This window comes from Contarinia nasturtii, unplaced genomic scaffold (genome assembly GCF_009176525.2).
Source record: "Contarinia nasturtii isolate CC-2019 unplaced genomic scaffold, AAFC_CNas_1.1 Cnas_scaffold_187, whole genome shotgun sequence".
Lineage (NCBI taxonomy): Eukaryota > Metazoa > Arthropoda > Insecta > Diptera > Cecidomyiidae > Contarinia > Contarinia nasturtii.
The window spans coordinates 2,326,408-2,345,302 of record NW_022197544.1 but is presented as its reverse complement, the minus strand read 5'-3'; the positions used below and the strand labels follow the sequence as shown (position 1 = coordinate 2,345,302).

General features: G+C 35.0%; 1 protein-coding gene across 1 annotated transcript in view; it reads left to right on the top strand.

Moving 5' to 3' along the window:
* The window catches only part of LOC116351618 (transcriptional activator cubitus interruptus), a 51,617-nt gene extending 33,637 nt beyond the window's left edge, over positions 1–17,980 (top strand). Inside the window, exons 3-11 of the mRNA XM_031783746.1 lie at positions 9,717–9,988; positions 12,008–12,561; positions 12,628–13,464; positions 13,558–13,722; positions 13,804–14,265; positions 14,331–14,763; positions 14,848–15,318; positions 15,443–15,973; positions 16,084–17,980. Coding sequence (XP_031639606.1) covers positions 9,717–9,988; positions 12,008–12,561; positions 12,628–13,464; positions 13,558–13,722; positions 13,804–14,265; positions 14,331–14,763; positions 14,848–15,318; positions 15,443–15,973; positions 16,084–16,736 — 4,378 coding nt within the window. The 3' untranslated portion in view covers positions 16,737–17,980. The remainder of the gene's footprint in view (positions 1–9,716; positions 9,989–12,007; positions 12,562–12,627; positions 13,465–13,557; positions 13,723–13,803; positions 14,266–14,330; positions 14,764–14,847; positions 15,319–15,442; positions 15,974–16,083) is intronic.
* The last annotated feature ends 915 nt before the right edge of the window (positions 17,981–18,895 follow it).

Here is an 18,895-nt window from a genome sequence, read left to right as displayed (position 1 = left end):
TTTTGTATGCACGGTGCGGTTCGATCTTCAGTTGGTTTGTGGTTTGGTCCGTAGGCAATGCCAACTAATAATGGCAATTAAATTTTCTTTTATTTTTATTTATTTCGTCGGTTTCAATGTAAAACGTCTACTCGAATTGCTATATAGTTTTATTGGCAATGATGGAACATTTTTACATTGCAAATTCAAAACGAAACGAACGTCCAGCTGCGAGAGAAAGATAGGGAGCGCATCGCATCTATTGAGACGAATAAAATGTACCGGCCCATGTAGAAAATATACCTAGTTCTGCGATCATCACCGTACAAATGGGCTCGTCTTAATTGACGTTCTGAAGAGAGAGAGTGCGCATGGTTTGCGCTTACTTACATCTTATGTTTAGTTTATCACAGGAGCCAAACACACACACACGCACACACTCTGCATTTGTGTTTCAACAGGTTCACATGTGATGTGCCATTTTGTTTACACAAACTTTTGTTTACAGTATGTTTTGTTGTTTCGTGTTACTTTTTTCTCCTCTGTTGTCTTCTTCTTCTTCTCTCGCTTGTATTTATTTACATTTGGTGCCGGTGTTGTTAGGTGATGAGCATAATGTACATTATTGGTTTATCTATTCGTTCATTCGTACGTTTGGCGTTTGTTTTGGCCCCTGTAATTTGAAAATCGTCATGAAATTAGAGACACACGTTTGCTTCGATTAAACAACAAATCGTTGTCGTCGCCTTCTTTGAAGCGTTGTCGACACTTTTCGAGTTCAAATGTGTTGAACGTTTATCATTTATTTTTTTGCACTGATTCAGGAGGCTAGCTAGGTGTGAAGTGGCTTTTGATACGCCATACTCAGCAGAAATGTTGCTATTGCAACTGGCACGAATCGATTCCATTCACCACATATTTATTCATGTTTTTTTTTCGTTGGAATATGCGTTTGTTATAAGTGTTGCTATTTTTAGACGTCTCCCGTCCGGCTCATAATCAACTCTTCTTTCGCTATATATCGATCTCTTGTTAGTCTTTTGTTCAATTTTCTCACCAATATCGGGTGTTACTTTTTGCTCATCACATTCATGCTACTTGTCTAAGCAAAGAATGGGAAGCAAAGAAGATATACATGATTTTAAAAAACAGCATGCAATCTAAGTCTTGACTTGCTTTCATCAAGTCAAGACATCAATTATTCACCGTAATGATACTGTTTGAATCTTAAATCATTCCGGATTTTTCGTTCGAATAATTTATTATCGAAATGGAAATGAGCTCATATTATCGTATCGTCTATATGCATGGGGCAAAGTTTAAATGCATAGATCAATTTTCGTTGGAACGATTTGTAATGGCAGAATTGGATTTTTGCCAGAATTACTTTCTTCAGATTGATTGTTCGACAAGAACCACATAATGAACCATATGCTAATTGTCAGAAAATGATGCAACAATGTTGCTTCCGCAAACTTTTACCAAAAACCACACACACACACACATACATGAATTCTCAACCATTCACATAGACTCATGTACATTAGTATTGTTTAGCGAATATGATTGTATGAAAAAGAAGGCAAAATGTTCAAATAACAAAAAAAGGCAGAGAGCGACAGAAAAGGAGAACAAAAAAATGCATACTCAACGAAACACCAAATTAATTTAATCACTTGTTTCCTTATCCAAATATTTGTTTATTTACAAAAGCCAAATATTGACTTGTTATGCTTCGAATGTTTGCCCGTGCGTATGTAAGATATCGATGCCTATTTTATGTGTTTTTATTTCCTACCAGATTTTCTTTTTGCTGTTATATTGTATGCATGGTGGTATTGCCTTTCACTTCACTTTTTGCTACTTTTTTTTTATTATTTTAACATTTGTTAGTCCTTTTGTTTGTTTCTCTCATTGTCGTTGTTTGAATTTTTCGGTTGAAGAGGGCCACTGTGCGCCAATCCAACCAATTTATATCCAACACGCAAATATCGAAACAATTACAATTTGTTTTGTTGGTGTTTTTTTTTGTGTGCAAATGGGCCATTATATTATAAGTACATTATCGGGGAATTATGAGTGAATGCATTTTTCGTAAATTGTAGATTTTTGAGTGCATTCACTTGCACAATGGTGGCGCAGATGAGAAGGCGAACGAGAACAACAGCAGAGAGAGAGAGAGAGAGAGAGGAATGGAAAAAAAATGAAATGGATTGGGACAGAAATAATCTTATCGACATTTGTTCAATGCAATTGATCTGTTTCTTTCTTTCGACATATGAAATATTTATATTTTTAAATCTGTGCCATGTTTGATTTGTAAATTCCAACATGATGCCTTGGTACATCCATCCACACACACTCTTTGACCAGACAAAATTTAAACTGTTTCGTTTTTTTTCCTTGCGTTCATACATAATACACATTAATTTGTTTACTTTTTGTTTTTCGTTTGTGAAAAAAAACGTTTCTTCTTATTTTGTTTCTTTTCTCATTCAATTTAAAAGAAAATTCGACTTGTGTATTCAAATCAGTTTCTACATATGTTTGCTCCGTGTAAATTTGAGGCTGATACAGAAAATCGAACCGGCTAATCCATCTGTATAATTGGTCGATGTATGATAAAGTTATTAGTAGGAATTTTTACGTGTTTCTACACTTACTTCTATCCAATTTGTTTTGTTCGAAAACAAAAAAAAACGCTTCGGTTCGTCTCTCTTTTGATTATATCTGTGGAAAAAAGAAGAAAGAAGAGAGAAAAAAGCACAAATCGAAATGAGCAGCTCGCAATTTGATAATAAACAATTATATACACATAGGTGAAAAATATGTGGTTAATGGTGGCACTTATTGGCTAAAACATTGTAAATAAGGCGTTAACTTTGCCGTGAGCGTCTCATTTGCACACACAACCACATTCTTTTGCCTTCTTTTTTTTGTTCCTTCCATCTATCTTTTCATTCCATTCGGTGTCATTCCACAATATGTATATATTCAAATACTAGACAAACGACAAGCAGCAGCAACAACAAAAATGTGAAAAGAAATGTATATATTGTATTGTAAATATATACAAAGAATTTAATTTTATTACGAAATCAATGTGTTGCATCGAATTGGGCTCTAATCATTTAGTTAAATTCTTTGAAGAAGAGAAAAAAAAACACACACTCACCAGAAAAAATAGAAAGAAAACGATATGTATCAAAAATATTCGAAAAAAAACGAAGATGAGAGCATACCAAAAAAATTCGTATTATGGTGTAAATTAAATGATTTCGCTGTCGTACTTTGTGACCCTGGTGTGTTCGAATATTTCTTCATTCCCTCCGCTATTGAAAATCACTTTTCTCTTTTCAAATTCGTGGCCAAAAAAAAAAACCCATCGAAACACCAAACCGGTCCAATCAAACAAATAGCGCGCGCGAGAGCGCTAAAGAAACCGTGTACAAGTGTAAGAATTAGATAAGTGCGAAAGATAGACAACATCTGAAGATTTAAACACTGAATTTATTTACGGAAAAAAACATATAAAATCGACCAAAAAAAATATATCAGAGAGACATATTTTAAGCTAAATAACAAGTCCATTGAGTTCTATTGGCTTTGATTTGTGTCGTTGTTATATTCGATCGATATAATTTCTACATTTCATTCCATCTAGCTGAGCTGTGGCTATTTTCTTTGAGATGCTCGACGTTTATTTCATTAACATCTGCATTTTGAGAATCATAGAGAAGTGAATAATAAAACGCGTTATCACCAACAACCAAAATCAGAAGAACAACGACGAACCTTCGAAGAAAGAAAGAAAGAAAAAAACCACGACCAGAAATGTATAGAAATTCAATTTAATGATAATGAACATTCCAACCGTCCAACTAACAACAAGAAATAGAAGTAACTCAATACAAACAGATTGAGATAGAGAAACGACAAAAATCGGTTGAAATATTAAATAAAAGCATAAAATTAATTTACAATAGAAAATGGAAACGAACAGCAGTGAACAAAGTGACCAATGACACTTCGGTTAACGAGTGTATGGCTGTATAAAATATGGTATATGTATGTCCCGATTAAAATGGAAAATTGACATTGAAAGCGTCGCCCATAAAGTAGATGAGCAACAGCAGCACTGATATACATATATCCAATAAAAAAATAGATCCAGATTTGTGTCTTTTTCTTCTGTACGTTCTTTCGGTCCGCGATCGCATTAAAATGAGAGAGAAAAAAAAAACGAAAAAGAAGAAGACGGTGATGATGATGAAGAAGAAGAATGTGTGTTTAGATTTTTGGTATTGATTGCGTATGTAATAACTAGTCTAGACATGGAGACATCTTCATAGATACTGTGCTCTGTCAGTTGTACGCATTCAATCAACTTCTTTTTCTCTTAATTCTCCATCTTTTTGTGTGCTTGTGCTTTTTTTTCTCGTTCATTTTATCGCTTTATTTTCACATCTCTTATTGGAAAATGTGATTCGATTTGATAATAATTATGACCAATTTGAAATTGAATAATTTCATTTTGGAAGGAATGAAACAAAGAAAAAAGTTTACGACACACAAACGCACGAATAAAAATTCAATTGGATGAGAAAAATCCACAGAAACTGGATTTTACTTTGGGGACATTCAAAACCATATGCGGTTTCGGGCGATTGTTCAACTATTTCGATCTCTCTCTCTCTCTTTCGTTTTTTCACATTTTCTGATTGCCTTTCTTCTTCGATGTTTTAATTTTGTTTTCGATGATGGAGACATTTTCTTAATGATTTGAAAGATAAATCACACTTCGAACAGTGTGCCAGAGAGGGACAGCTAAGAGTAACCAGTTCTTTTTAATTTAATTTTTGTTTGTTTCACGTTGGTTTTTTTTTCGACCAACAAAAAAGAAGCGAATTATTCAAATGACATTCCTTTTTCACTCTTCAGTGTGTGTGTGTGCTTTATTAAAATAAAATATATCCATCGTTGTCTTTATTGAATGTTAAGTTGTATCTCCGTTGGATAAATGCAAGCAATCAAGATTTAAATGGATTGTGACCCCAGTGATAAACACACACCAGCAATTTAATTAGAAAAAATAGACCCCAGAAATCAGGAGAGCCATGTAAGCGATTACACATGAGAGAGGCACATCACAGAGACGGAATCGCTTCAGCATCAATCGAACCAGATAAATTAGAAAGCTTTTTTCCTTTCTTTCTCTTGCATAGAGATCTATTAAATTAATGAACACATTTATGAGTCTTTCTTTCTATGTGGAATCGATTAGCCTCGGAGACCTCTTATAAGCGAGCGCAATCTTAACATTGCACTTCTCTGTCAGTTTTAAAAAGCGAGCCTCATTCAAATGCGTTTTTGTTGATTTCCCCCAATTATATGCCGTTGCACGTTCCATGCATTAACAACGTTAGAATAATTTTGATTGGTTCCACACTCCAAATTTGGTTTGATTAAGATGGCATAGAGCACACACGCATAATTATATACCTTTTGATGTTACACTTTTCCCCCCATTTTATTTTAATATATCGATTGGCTTTTAATATGCCCACTGAGAACGAAATGACCGCATCTCACGCACACTCGACCACTTTTTTTTTTTAAAGAAGAAAAAACCATAATCTCGTAATCGGCCAACAGTCTGTAAACAATGCGTAATGAGATTAATCAGCATAAATTGTGGCCACCACAGCCGCTGCCGTCAATGTTGAATCGAAACCACAACAAGAATCGTTGTTAATCGCACTTACTTCGGTGCGAGATCGATCGATTGGTATCGATATCATGGTCGTTGTGCAGAAAAAAACCGCGATTGGTAACAAAAATGGCAGTATAAATTCTAAATCACATACATAGTATGATTACACTACTTTGAATCGAAATATCATCATCATCTTTTTTTTTCGCATTACGACCACAAAACAAAAGCGAGAACACACCGAATAATGCATTGAGATGTACACCGCATACACAAAAAAAAGAACACTGTGCAGCATAAATTGTGTGTGTGTTTGTCTCTGTTGTTATTTCTTAATACATGTTGATTGTATTTTACGTAGTAAGTTAGCGATTGCGATCACATTATGTTAAGTATACAATACACACACCATCCATTTCACGGCCAATTTATTCTGCACATGCCAATGATACACATTGCCCATTTAATGCGGTTCGCTCACTCAACCACACATACACACAGAGAGAGATACACACACACAAATACAGCCATTTGGTTGATGAAAGTGAACCATTTTCTTTTACTGCTTCGATCTCGTTGTGCAGCAAACAAAATGTATTTTACTGCATGGTCTCTTCTTCATCACATCTTTTTACCATTCCGTGTTGCATTCGGCTATGTTCATCGTGTGTATATTGGCAAGTTTTGTTTCACGCCTTCATCTCAACTGCAGAAACACTGCACATATATCGACACAAGTGATGCACATTTTATGCCATTCGCGACTATGCACAACTCGTTTGTGGTTTCGATGCCATTGAATACGCATTGCTTTCTCGGCGAAAGAGATCGCGTGCTTCGATGTGTGTGTGTGTGTAAGCGCTTGTTTGCGGTGTTATTTTTCATTTCGCGAACAAACAGTTGCACGGTGTCTGCTGCAAAGAGTCGCATGTATGTAGTTGTTAAATAATGTGCTATTCTTTGCGTCTCATTCCATCATTTATTCTATCCATAATAATCAGTGCAATTACGGCCATATTTCTCCGTTTATGTTCATCTCGTTGCTCTTTTCGCGCTCGCAACAAACACACAGCGTTAAACATACAACAATCGACCAACAGCAACGACGAGAGACAAACAAAAATGAAAGCGTTAACATTGTGTTGCATACGATCGCTTTCCGTGCTGCCGTTTTTTTTCGGGTTTCATTTGTTAGTTATTTCCTTTTCTCCATCTATCCGACAATTATTTCGTCCATTTTCTCTCAAATTTCACTTGTTCTCAAATATATGTAATTATGTGAACCATACAATGGCAATTGATTAACAGCATTGTGATCAATTCAAAATCCATACCAATTACAATACATTTTGTGCTTCTCTGCCAATTCTCTATTTCCATGTGCCGTATATTTCTTTCCGGTCATTTTGCTCTGCCTTTTTTTGCTTATGCGTTGCTTTTGTTTTTCAAAAACAAAAAAAAAACATTGAAAATATCGTGCCTGAATTGCTGAACGTTCTTAAAAGTAGATAAATATGCAAAGGAAATAAACGTAATAATTCATGTAAATGTGCGGATATTTGAATTCTCAATAAATGGCGGAGAAAAAATATGGATTTCAATTTGAATCAATTGTATTGGCCGTTTGCTGTTCAACGGTTGGCATTTGATTTCAATGTTGAAGACAAAGCACGAACCGAATAAACAACAACAAAACAAATACGATCGAAACAAAAGCCCATTCCTCTCTCGGCGGCCACAGAAGAATTGGCTTAAAAACGGTGCAATTGCAAAATGGTATCAAAGAATAATCATCGTCACAATACACACAAACACATAATTTCTGGCATTCAATTGAACAACAGAAGAGTTGTAGAGCGAAAACAACAGCAAAATCACCAGAATGAAATGAAATAAGTGTATGCAATCTGCATAAGAATGAAACGTGAAGCTCAAAATAAAATCCATATGCATGTTACGGGAGAATAAAGAAAACAAAAAAAAAAACGGTTCTGTTTATTCTAAACGAAAGAATATGGAAAAATGTTTATTATTCAGATGCTTTATGCCTTTTGTTCGGAAACATTTTTGCTAAATTGTTTACTCAATTACAAAAATTATGCACAATGCCGTCACGATGCAGGCGAACACACACACACACACATGCACACCGCTGAAATGGGCGAAATTCATAAAATTGTTGGATATTTTTTCTGTTCCGTCTTCCCTATTTGTTTTTCCGCTCGCTCACTCTTCGTCTCCCCCTATGTGTCTAAGAAGCCAGAAATAGTAATGTAAATCGCAATATTTTCATTCCAACATATATTTGATCGTCACTATTTTTCTACTGTGTATGTGCTCCCGATTTTTATCTGTCTATTCCATGGTCGCGCATTTTCCTTTTTATTCCTGTTTGCCAGATCGAAATTGATTATAATTCGTATAGGTTAAATAATATCAATAGGCTGAATGAATTTACCTGGCCGCAAAAGTGCTGCTGATGTTGTTCGATGCACCATGGCTATTATCGTTACATGGGCCATAAGGATCACCAATGATTATTTTGCATTTCTGCATGCCGCTTTCGATAATATTTCAGTTCATGTAATTTTTCTCTCTCTTTCTCTGTTTGGTCTGTTTTATTCTTCGCCTGAAATTCGGTTTGCCGAGCTCAAATTATTAAGTGTTTTACTGGCATATACATACATTTATTGCTTGTTCCATTGAACGCCACACAAAGGCTATTGAGATTAATTTATATTTATAATAGCTTTATCTTTTCGTTGTTGTTTTTTCTTCATATAATTTCATATATTTGAGAGTCCAATCCGTGCCTGAGAATTATATTTTGGTCTCAAATCTGCACTTTCTCATTTTCAATTGGATTCCCGGTTATTCCTTGCTCGTTCGCTCTATCTCAATCCCATTTTCAAATCGAAAAAAAAAACTAAAATAACAACCAGAGAAATGGTAAAGAATACGAACGACCATATGTCAGTGTTATGCAGAGAGAAAAAAAAGCTTATATTTCATCTTGCTTCGCGTTGTTTGCTGCACTTTATTCTCATGGTAGAGCGGAAGAGCGCACAAGATTCGCATGAACTGCGATCGCGCTCGACACAATGAGATTACATCATTTTCGAATAATAAAATGAATTGTCGAAGACAAAGATGAAGAGCGCAAAACAATGCGCACATGAAGTTTATTTTTACTGTATAATTAAATTAAGAGATCACTTTGTGAAGCTTAAAAGCGTGAAAATGCAACGCAAACGGGGCAAAATGTAATCATGCGATTATAATCATTTGGCCGCTTAAACGATCAGGTTTTCTGCTCGGTTATGCACTCTGTGACTCGCCATATTTTTTTTTTCTCTCTCACTTCTCTCAAGTGTTTTTACTTAAATTAATGAGATCGAAGGAAAGAATTGAGATTGAAAAGAGCAGAGTAAAAAGTAACAACAACAAATATTACCATATAAACAATCAACAATGAAATAAAATTGCGTTGCTATTTTCTGCTGCATTTGAACTTGTGTTCTTGAACCTGAGTGAATGAAACACATTTGTTTTTGTTTTTTCGCTTGTGTTCGCTCTTGAATCATTATTTATTTTGATTTGTGTTCGGTTTATATATTTTCTCTTTCTTTGCAACATTCAAATTTGCCTAATCATTTCGATTTCGAGCTATTATCAATCGAAGATCGTCTCGGGTCAATATGGAACGAGTACACTTAATAAACATAAAGAAATGTTTGTTTCTGATAGAGATGTGATTAACTGTGTGCGTGGATGATTGAAAAAGATTGATATGTAAATTATTGGCCTTCACATGATCAAAATGATCAGAAATTAAATAAAAGCAAATACACACACGTGCAATCGACGGACGTGATTATTTTCCAGACAATATTGAAAGGATAAAAATAATCTAATTCATTTCGATTAAGATTTGTTTGCTTTCATCTTTTAATGAAATTGTGTAGAATAGCAAAAACAAAATTATTAATGAACCTATTTTCGTATTTATTTATTTTTTACATAGAATAATCAGTTCATCTGAATTGCAATTCTTTGCGTCACGTCATGCAGCAGCAATAGCAGCTGTAGCAGCCGCCGCATTGCCACCACCACCATCGAGTTCAACAAATCCAAATGGCGTTGGCCTAAGTAATTCGGCATCTGGACTAAATGCACCGCCACCAGTACCCCCAACACATCAACACGATTTTCATCCAGCCTATCGCATACCCGGTTACATGGAACACTTGTATTCGCTACAACATGCTTCGGCCGCTTCGTCTAGTTCATTGCACGGTAAATACTCAAATTCTTTTTGTTTTCCAAATTCTATCAAAAATGAGATTATTTTAAAAAACATGGTGCACGTGCATGTACTTATAAGTGTCATACACAAAATATTAAATATGTAGATTATATGCGTTCGTATGCGCACTTCAATTCAAAGTGATTGTGTGTGTATTTACTGTCACACGCCTGGAACAAAAGGAGTGACAACTTCCGCTATTCAATTAAAACCCATTTTTGTTCACCACAAAATTATTTATGTATTCTTCAAATGATGTGAGAAAAGAAATGAAACGAGAACATCAATGGTCTTGCATGTCATAATGTACACAAGAATTACGTGGAAATCCGATTCCCCATATAGCATTACAGAATGAATGTTGCATCATGAATGCAAGCGGACATAACAATACAGAAGGAGATAATGAGTGTCACCAAACCGAACAAAGAAATTTAGTGTGTGTTGTGTACTCATTTCTCTCGTTCCTTCTTCGAAGGAAATCAAATGATCAACAACGAAAAAAAAAAATAATGTGCTCAACACATACAGTCTTCTACTTTAAATCATTTTATGTAAATGAACATACGGTTTTCACAGTTAAACGGCATCCATTCATTCGAAAACGAGATTTTCATTGAAAAACAAATTCCATAAACTATTTTTAACTTGCTTTTAATTGTAGCACATGTTAGCAACTCCAACTGCGTGAAAAAAAAAGCAACACACAAAAAATTTAAAAACAAAAAGAAAAGAACAACAACGTGGAATGTGCACATTCATTCATTCATCCATTGGTCGACGACAATGTTGAAAATGACGTTGTTGAAAATGGAAAAACGCGGTGAAAATGATGCAATCATTTTTCATCGGTGCAATAATAAAAATGCTACATTTTGTTTGGGCCCGGGTTTTACGTAAATAATATTCTCTTTTTTTAATGGAGCCATTTTTATCGCGTCCGATTGTTACAAACAAATTATACAGACGTTACTAATTGCATTACGTATTTATACGTGTGTGCCTCTTTTTTCATATTTGAATGAAGAGAGAAAACGAGTGCTTTTATCCCAAGATCTCTACTGGCACGTTTTCCGATTTTCGGATTTTATTTTCTCAGTCTGCCTCTGACTGCAACATAACAAATCTGGTGAAACGGATCAATTTCTGTCTATCGTTCGGCTTGCTCTGTTTGTTTATATTTTTTGATGTTTTATTTATTTTTCGTTGCCATCATAGTCCGGTCGCAGTTCAATTTTTCGTTTAATTTCGTTTTATTTATTCTGTTCATTCACACTTTTGCTCCGAATATGTTGCTCAGATGCTGCCTAATGCTCTAACGCTTAACATAATGCCATGGGTCGTTTTTTTCGCTTCTTACTGCTTTTGGCTTGAGTAAAAAAAAATCGTAGAAATCATAGACGAGTAGAAAAAAAAGCAAAAAAAAAATGATCAACGACGAATGCGATGAATGAAACGAAAAAAATGTGGATTTAAACACGCATGAATTTAAAGAATGAAACATTTTTATGGGCGATAAAATTTGATGGATTTGTGTTCAGCAACGCTAGCAATTCATATAAATAATGTGTTGATTTCATTAGTGGCAAGAGGCAACACACATCACCTCTGCTTGTTGGGCTCCTCATCGAGAACACCGATCTTAATTTATATCAGGCGTTAAGAAATGAAAAACACATTAAACGCAAAACAGAACGAACGGGCAAACGAGAAAAAAAACACACACACGCACATTGTAAAAAAGTAATTGTATTACCTAAAAAAGGGTGGAAAACATATCACATGTTTCTCATAAACACCGCCATTTATTAGATACGAACAACATTTTTTTCTTCTCCTTCATCATTTCTGTTTTTATTAGAAATACATGGAATTCCATTTCGATCATATTCCTGCAAACAGGAAATTAATAAAAAAAATATTCTATTTTTGATGTCAAAACGATTAAATTTCTTTATTTTTCTTCATCTAATTAATTCGTTTTTATTGTGAATTTTTGCTTTTCACAGGACTAAGTGCTGAATATTTGAATGGTCGTGGTCCATCATTGAGCGATATTCACGGAGCTGTGAATAGTTCGTTGGCTAGCGCTGATTTTCATTTTAGTTTGGATGGTAGCAATGGTCGACTTGGTAATTCACGCGATGCAGCCACAAATGGTATGCTTCGTGCAAGTGTCAATCGAAAGCGTGCACTTTCTTCATCACCATATTCAGATTCGTTTGATATAAACACAATGATTCGATTTTCACCGAATTCATTGGCCACCATGGTGAATGGTTCACGTAGTAGTAGCGCGGCCAGTGGATCATTTGGTCATTTGTCAGCCGGTCTTGGAATGCATGCAGCTGCAGCGGCTGCAAGTATGGCAGCTAGTATAACGCCACATATTTTATCGGCACATCTATTCCGAGCAAGCGGTCTTTTACACTCATCATTTCAACCAGGGCATTATCCACATCATCACACATCGCCAACATCTAGTATGTTCTCATTGGGACATCATCCGTTGCAATCGCCAATGGTTGCTTCACTACAACATGGTGAAAATTCAGCACTTTCGGTAAGTGACTAATTAAGTTCTCTAAAAATGAATTCAATTATAAATTTCGTCTCTTTTCAAATGTAGCATCATCATGGTTTGCGACATTCATCGGTGTCACCGTCACGAAACCCATTGCAAAAAACGAATCACCAAATTTCGAATATGATTGTTGATGACAATCACAATAACAATGATCGCAATGAAAATAACAACATGTCAAATACAATTGAAATGAAAAGTGTTGAATTGACGAAGAAACATGATTTGGCATCTGGCATTGGTCTAATGGCATTCAATAATAATAATAAAAGTAAACATGAAACACATCTAAATGATAATGGTAAAATGATTGTTGAAAAGAATAATAATGATGCAGCGATCAATAGTAATAATAATAATACAGTGGCTCAAGCTGAAGCCGACAGTGCATCAGGCGGTTGCCTAACATCCGATGCAATGGGATTTCCGAATTCGTCGGCAGCGAATAAGAAAATTGCCATCGGAAAGCGATCAATTAAACGGGAAAATGGCACTGGAATGTTTGGTTTGGGTGCAACCGCAAATCATATGTTGAACAGCAATAAGACTGGTAATTCGAATGCAAATAGCGGTGGATCGTCGGGAAATGAAATCTCAGGCGCCGGTATGGGCGATGGTGTTGTTGATACAACCGATTTAAAAGACGATGCTGAAATGATGGACTTTGTTGAAACGAATTGTCATTGGCGCGATTGCGGATTGGAATTTGCTACACAAGAAAAACTTGTCAAACACATTAGCGACGATCACATTCATGCCAATAAAAAATCATTTGTATGCAGGTGGGAAGATTGCTCACGCGAAGAAAAACCATTCAAAGCTCAATACATGCTGGTCGTTCATATGCGAAGGCATACCGGCGAAAAGCCACACAAATGCACTGTAAGTATTCGATATTTGGCGGTTGCTGTCAAAATTAACAGCTTTCTTTTGATCACACTCATCAATGGCTTGATTTCGTTCTATTGTTTACAGTTTGAAGGATGTTTCAAAGCATATTCACGTTTGGAAAATTTGAAAACACATTTGAGATCGCACACAGGCGAAAAACCGTACACATGCGAATATCCTGGCTGTAGTAAAGCATTCAGCAACGCATCTGATCGTGCCAAACATCAAAATCGTACACACAGCAACGAGGTAATTATCATTTTTATTATTACCATTTTCTTTCAATAAGAAATTTTCACATTTGAATAAATTCTATCGTTCATTTTACAGAAACCGTATATTTGCAAAGCACCTGGCTGTACGAAACGTTATACGGATCCAAGTTCCTTGCGAAAACATGTGAAAACGGTACATGGAGCTGAATTTTATGCAAGCAAACGTCACAAGGGAACACCATCAAATCACAATAGTTTTGACGATGGACACGGCGGTGTATCAAATGCAAGCGGTTTTGATTCAAGTCCACGAAGTGAAGATCATCAAAGTGTTGCTGGTGGTAAAAATACAAGCGTTTCAAGTCCAAGCATCAAATCCGAATCGGATGCACATTCACCAGATCAACCGATCAATAGTCCGATGAGCGGTGGTGCAATGCAACACAATGCAACCGGTTTGAATGATGAATATGAATACGTTCCATCGTCGATGGTGATTAATACCGGTGCAGTGCATGGTGAAAGTGTTTCTGCTATCGATGATCCAGCTTGGCCATATGAAGATGAAGATTTAGAGGTAAAATTCTTACTAAAATGAAATATACATTATTTTCTACATTTTACAATATTTATTTTGTTTAGGTTGCCGATTTGCCAATTGTTCTACGCGAAATGGTTGGTTTGAGTCCAGGAATGGAGGAAAATGAAATGGGTTTTGGTCAAATGGGCGACAGCGTTGTGACACCGGCTCCAATGATGGACCGTAATCCACGCAATCGATTCAAACCTCGTTTGCAAGCCAAAGGGATCTCATCACTTTCGAATATACCTGAAATCAATCGACGCAACATGCGACCGCTTGAAACGAACAAACGTATTTCCGATTTAAAAACCGAACCAAGTATAACTCCGTTAGGAGGAACCGAACTACCGCCACGCTTACAATTTCCACCATCAACAACGATCAATCCAAATGTAAACGCCAACGTTGTTCGTCGTGATAGTATTAGTTCGAATGCAAGCAGCTTTTACTACAGCATGAAATCAGCCGACATTAGTCGACGAAGTAGTCAAGGTAAACATAAAATTGCAAAACAAATTTTCATTAAAAAATAAATTATTTTTCATGAATTGTTTCATTTTTTTGTTCTCGATTCAGCTTCACAACATTCGACGATGTTATCGCCACCATCGGCATCCGTACATCCAATACGGCCATCGATGAATGCAAATAATGCAAACTATGCTAACTTTTATGATCCAATTTCACCGGGTAGTTCAAGACGATCAAGTGAAATGTCAAACACAACCACTGGCGGTCAATGTCTGATACCACCGCCGCCATCTTCTCATCTGTTGACCACACATTTGCAACGTTTGCAACAAAGTAGCTTTGCAAATCCATTGTACAACACAAATCGTTTATCGGTGCCATCGATTTCGACGATTGGCAGTGAATTATCATCGGTTCATGATATCGGTGCACTTCACATGAATCCATGTGTACCAGATCGTCGTATGTCGGAACCGGTCAATTTCGGTGCCAATGAAAAATCACCACCACAAAGACCACGTTCACTAACACCAACCAAACTGACAAGCGATACCAATACACCAGCTGTTGCAACAGGTAAAAACAACAATATTTTTCATCTTTATGGTTTTGCTTTCAATTTCATTGAATAACATATGCAGCAACTAAACAGCATCAACAAAAATAAACCAACAAATTTATTTCTCTCTCACAAAAATAGCAATTAATGTGGAACAACATCCAAACCGTGAAGTTGATTTGGACGAAGTTGAAGAAGGTGAAATGGTCGAAGATAAATTAATCATACCCGAAGAGTTTAAAAATTATTTGAATCAAGTGGCCGATAATGAGATTGCTGCCAATACAAATGCAACAACAAATAATCCAAGTGCCAGTCCGAACATTGCAAATGGTGGAAATGAGGATAAACCAAACAATGAACAGCCACAAATGATGCCAACCCGTAATCCACGTATGAATGTAAATGCAGACTTCAACCAATGGCGAAATCCACAAACTTATCAAATGCCAAGTCCATTGAATCAACCACAAAGTCCACCAACAGTTGCTACACCACATACGCCGGCTGCACGTGGCAATGATATGTGGCCATGTACACAATACCAGGCTCCGCCTCCATATCCAAACAATTACCATCAAAATGGACAATACGCATCGAATGCAACGCAAATGCAATGCAACTACAACAATGGCTACGCTAGCTCAATGAACTATGGAATGATGAATTATGGTGCGTTTATCTTTTTTCTCTCGATTTTTTTTTATTAGATGTGAAATGCGAATGATTCTTTTTTTAAATTTATTGAAACTAATTGGATTTAATGTCTCTCGAAATTTTAGGTGGTGTGAATGCATGCACCCAAACGCCTGGCTACTACCACCGTACCGATCGAAGTGCCATGAATTGTTGTCAATTGCTTCGTGCTCTTCAAATCAGTGATGATACCAACAAGTTCGACAATGGAATTAAACAAAGTGGCATGCAAATGAATCGATCGTCAATGAACAATCAAACCGAATTGAATCAAATGACCGGTGAAATTCAGTGCAAAGATATTAGCCAATCACAAATGTCACCTGTTGTGCAACCACAAAGTGTTCAAACGCCACCACCTCGAATACAACAGCAGCAACAACGACAACAACAACAACAGCAGCAACGACAACAACAACAACAACAGCAACCACAACCACAGCAACAACAACAACAACAAATGACCAATTTGTATGCGACACAAATACCTATGCAAATGTCAAACAATACACAAACGAACAGTGCAATTCCGGCAACCAATTTGAATGTTCAACAAAGTCAACAAACTTCCATGCGACCCGACATTTATCAACGAACGCTCGAGTATGTGCAGAGTTGTCAGACGTGGACCGAACAACCCGAAACCGTTACGAGCACATCAAACATGCAAATCAATGACATGTCAACGTCATTAAGCTCACTTCTCGAAGAGAATCGTTACTATAATTCAGTTTTATGAACTTCCAATAAAAACAAACACACACAGACAATAATTAATTTACAAAATCGAATGAATTAGCTTTAGAAATGAATGAAACGCGATATATCGATATATTTAATAGAGTTATTAATTGCCATTTTGCCAATTGAATCGAATTAAGCATTAAGAAGTAATTTTATTTTCGAACGAATATTTATCTTTTAAGACATAACATAGTATAATTTTAACATAATAAGAGACGTTTAATTTTAGTTGAAAAACCGCAAACAGAATGTGCCTATATTTTTTCACTAGATCAAGAACGCAATTGAAATGGATGACCATAAATAAATGCCTTACTAAAAGAAACTACTTAATTTAAAATGTTTAAGCAACAAAGAGAAGAAAATCACGACAAACAATTTTGAACAGAATAATTAAGTTACTTACGCTTTGAAATTTACTCTTTTGTACAAAAAAAAGGTAGGGAAAATAATGTTTTGACCGTTTTTTCTCTCAGATTTTATATGATAGATAATGTGATCTAAATATGTGAAGATGCCAGAAAATTATTTGACTTGGTAAAACGATGTTTTTTTTTTTAAATAAAAGTTAGCAAAATTTAGTAATAAATCCTATTTTGATGTATAAGTGAAGTGCTCTAGAGATTTAAACAAAAAAAAACTATTTACACACAATTCAGTGAAGAAAATTAAAAAAATCCCAACGCAAGCGATGACAAATCAATGATTAACGCAATTTTATCACTTAAACTAATTCGTAAATATAAAATGTAAGTGATTGTAAACAATTTGTTCGACTTAATTTTCTGTTACTTCCTTTTTTTATTTCGAAAATGAGAGAAAGTGAAAAACAATAACAAACGATCTTCGCATTTTAATCTATACATAGTTTTTTTCTATCGACAGACTTTGTTTCCTACTTTCTAGTTTTTAAAAGAGACTTAATAGTTTGACTAGATGCAAATTCAGATTTTTTTCGCACGAAATTTTAGCATTTAATCATTCGACGGTAGCATAGTTTTTTTTTGCTCAAAAGATTCAGATTTTATTTTTTATTTTCGATTGTTTTTAAGACATAACTAAATGATGTAGTGTTAAATTTTTTTTTTAAGAAAAATGTGAATCCAGCGAGAGACACATTCGTATCTCAGATTATCGAAATAAATAACAATAGTCTTTTTACAATTAAACATTTCGAACTATGGACAATCGTGTAAGGCGCAACAAATTATCTCAATAAATGAATATTTTTCATCCTAATCATAAAGCGTTTTTTTACAGTAGAAATACCCAAAATTAATCTATTTTGTCTTTTCCGTCTCCCATTTACGTCTTCTATCTGTAATTGCAAAAAAACCCGAATGATTTGAGAATTCGTCGAATTGGTTGTGCAAGATTACAAAGTAAAAAAAACAATCTATCAAATTAAATGAAGAATTAGTCACCATAAACAACATAAGAGCATCCGTGTCAAAGATTAGATTAATTTCATCAATTGAATTTAATAAATTCCAATCGAAAAAATCACATGAGCGCTGAGTATTCCCCACGTTCTTAGAAACGTGACGTACGTTGACAGAATCCAATAAATGCAGATAGTGAAACATTTTTGGTGCATTTTTCTTACACAAACATTTATAAAATTGCTGAGAATTTCGAATGATTCAATTGAAAATATGACAATTTTAATTTTTTTATTATTTTATTTCAATTCAATTCCATGAAATGTAGTAAGATCAATTTTCTTTAAAAAAAAAAACTAATAATACATTTGTATTAAGTGAATTTGATTTTGAAATCGTATGATAGTTTGAAGGTTACAAACAATGATAAAATCAAATCACGACAATCTTTTTATTCCATATTGAGAATTTTTTTCTTCTAGATTATCGAATTGTTACTTTTGATGTCATTTTTTTCTTTGAACACTATTGTTTTTTCTAACGAAACTTATGTGTAAATGAAATTCAAAAAAAATACAAATAAAATCAGACTAAATATTTAGAGATAAGCATTGAAATTAACATAAATAATTGACTTCTTCGCATTTCCATGTGAATACAATGGGTTTAAGTGAGTCACTGTAGTTTATACATATGCTTTGTGGGTTATCCATTGTTTATTGAGACTGCGTTTGCAATTAATTGTTTAATTTATTTTCAATAATAGTGTAAA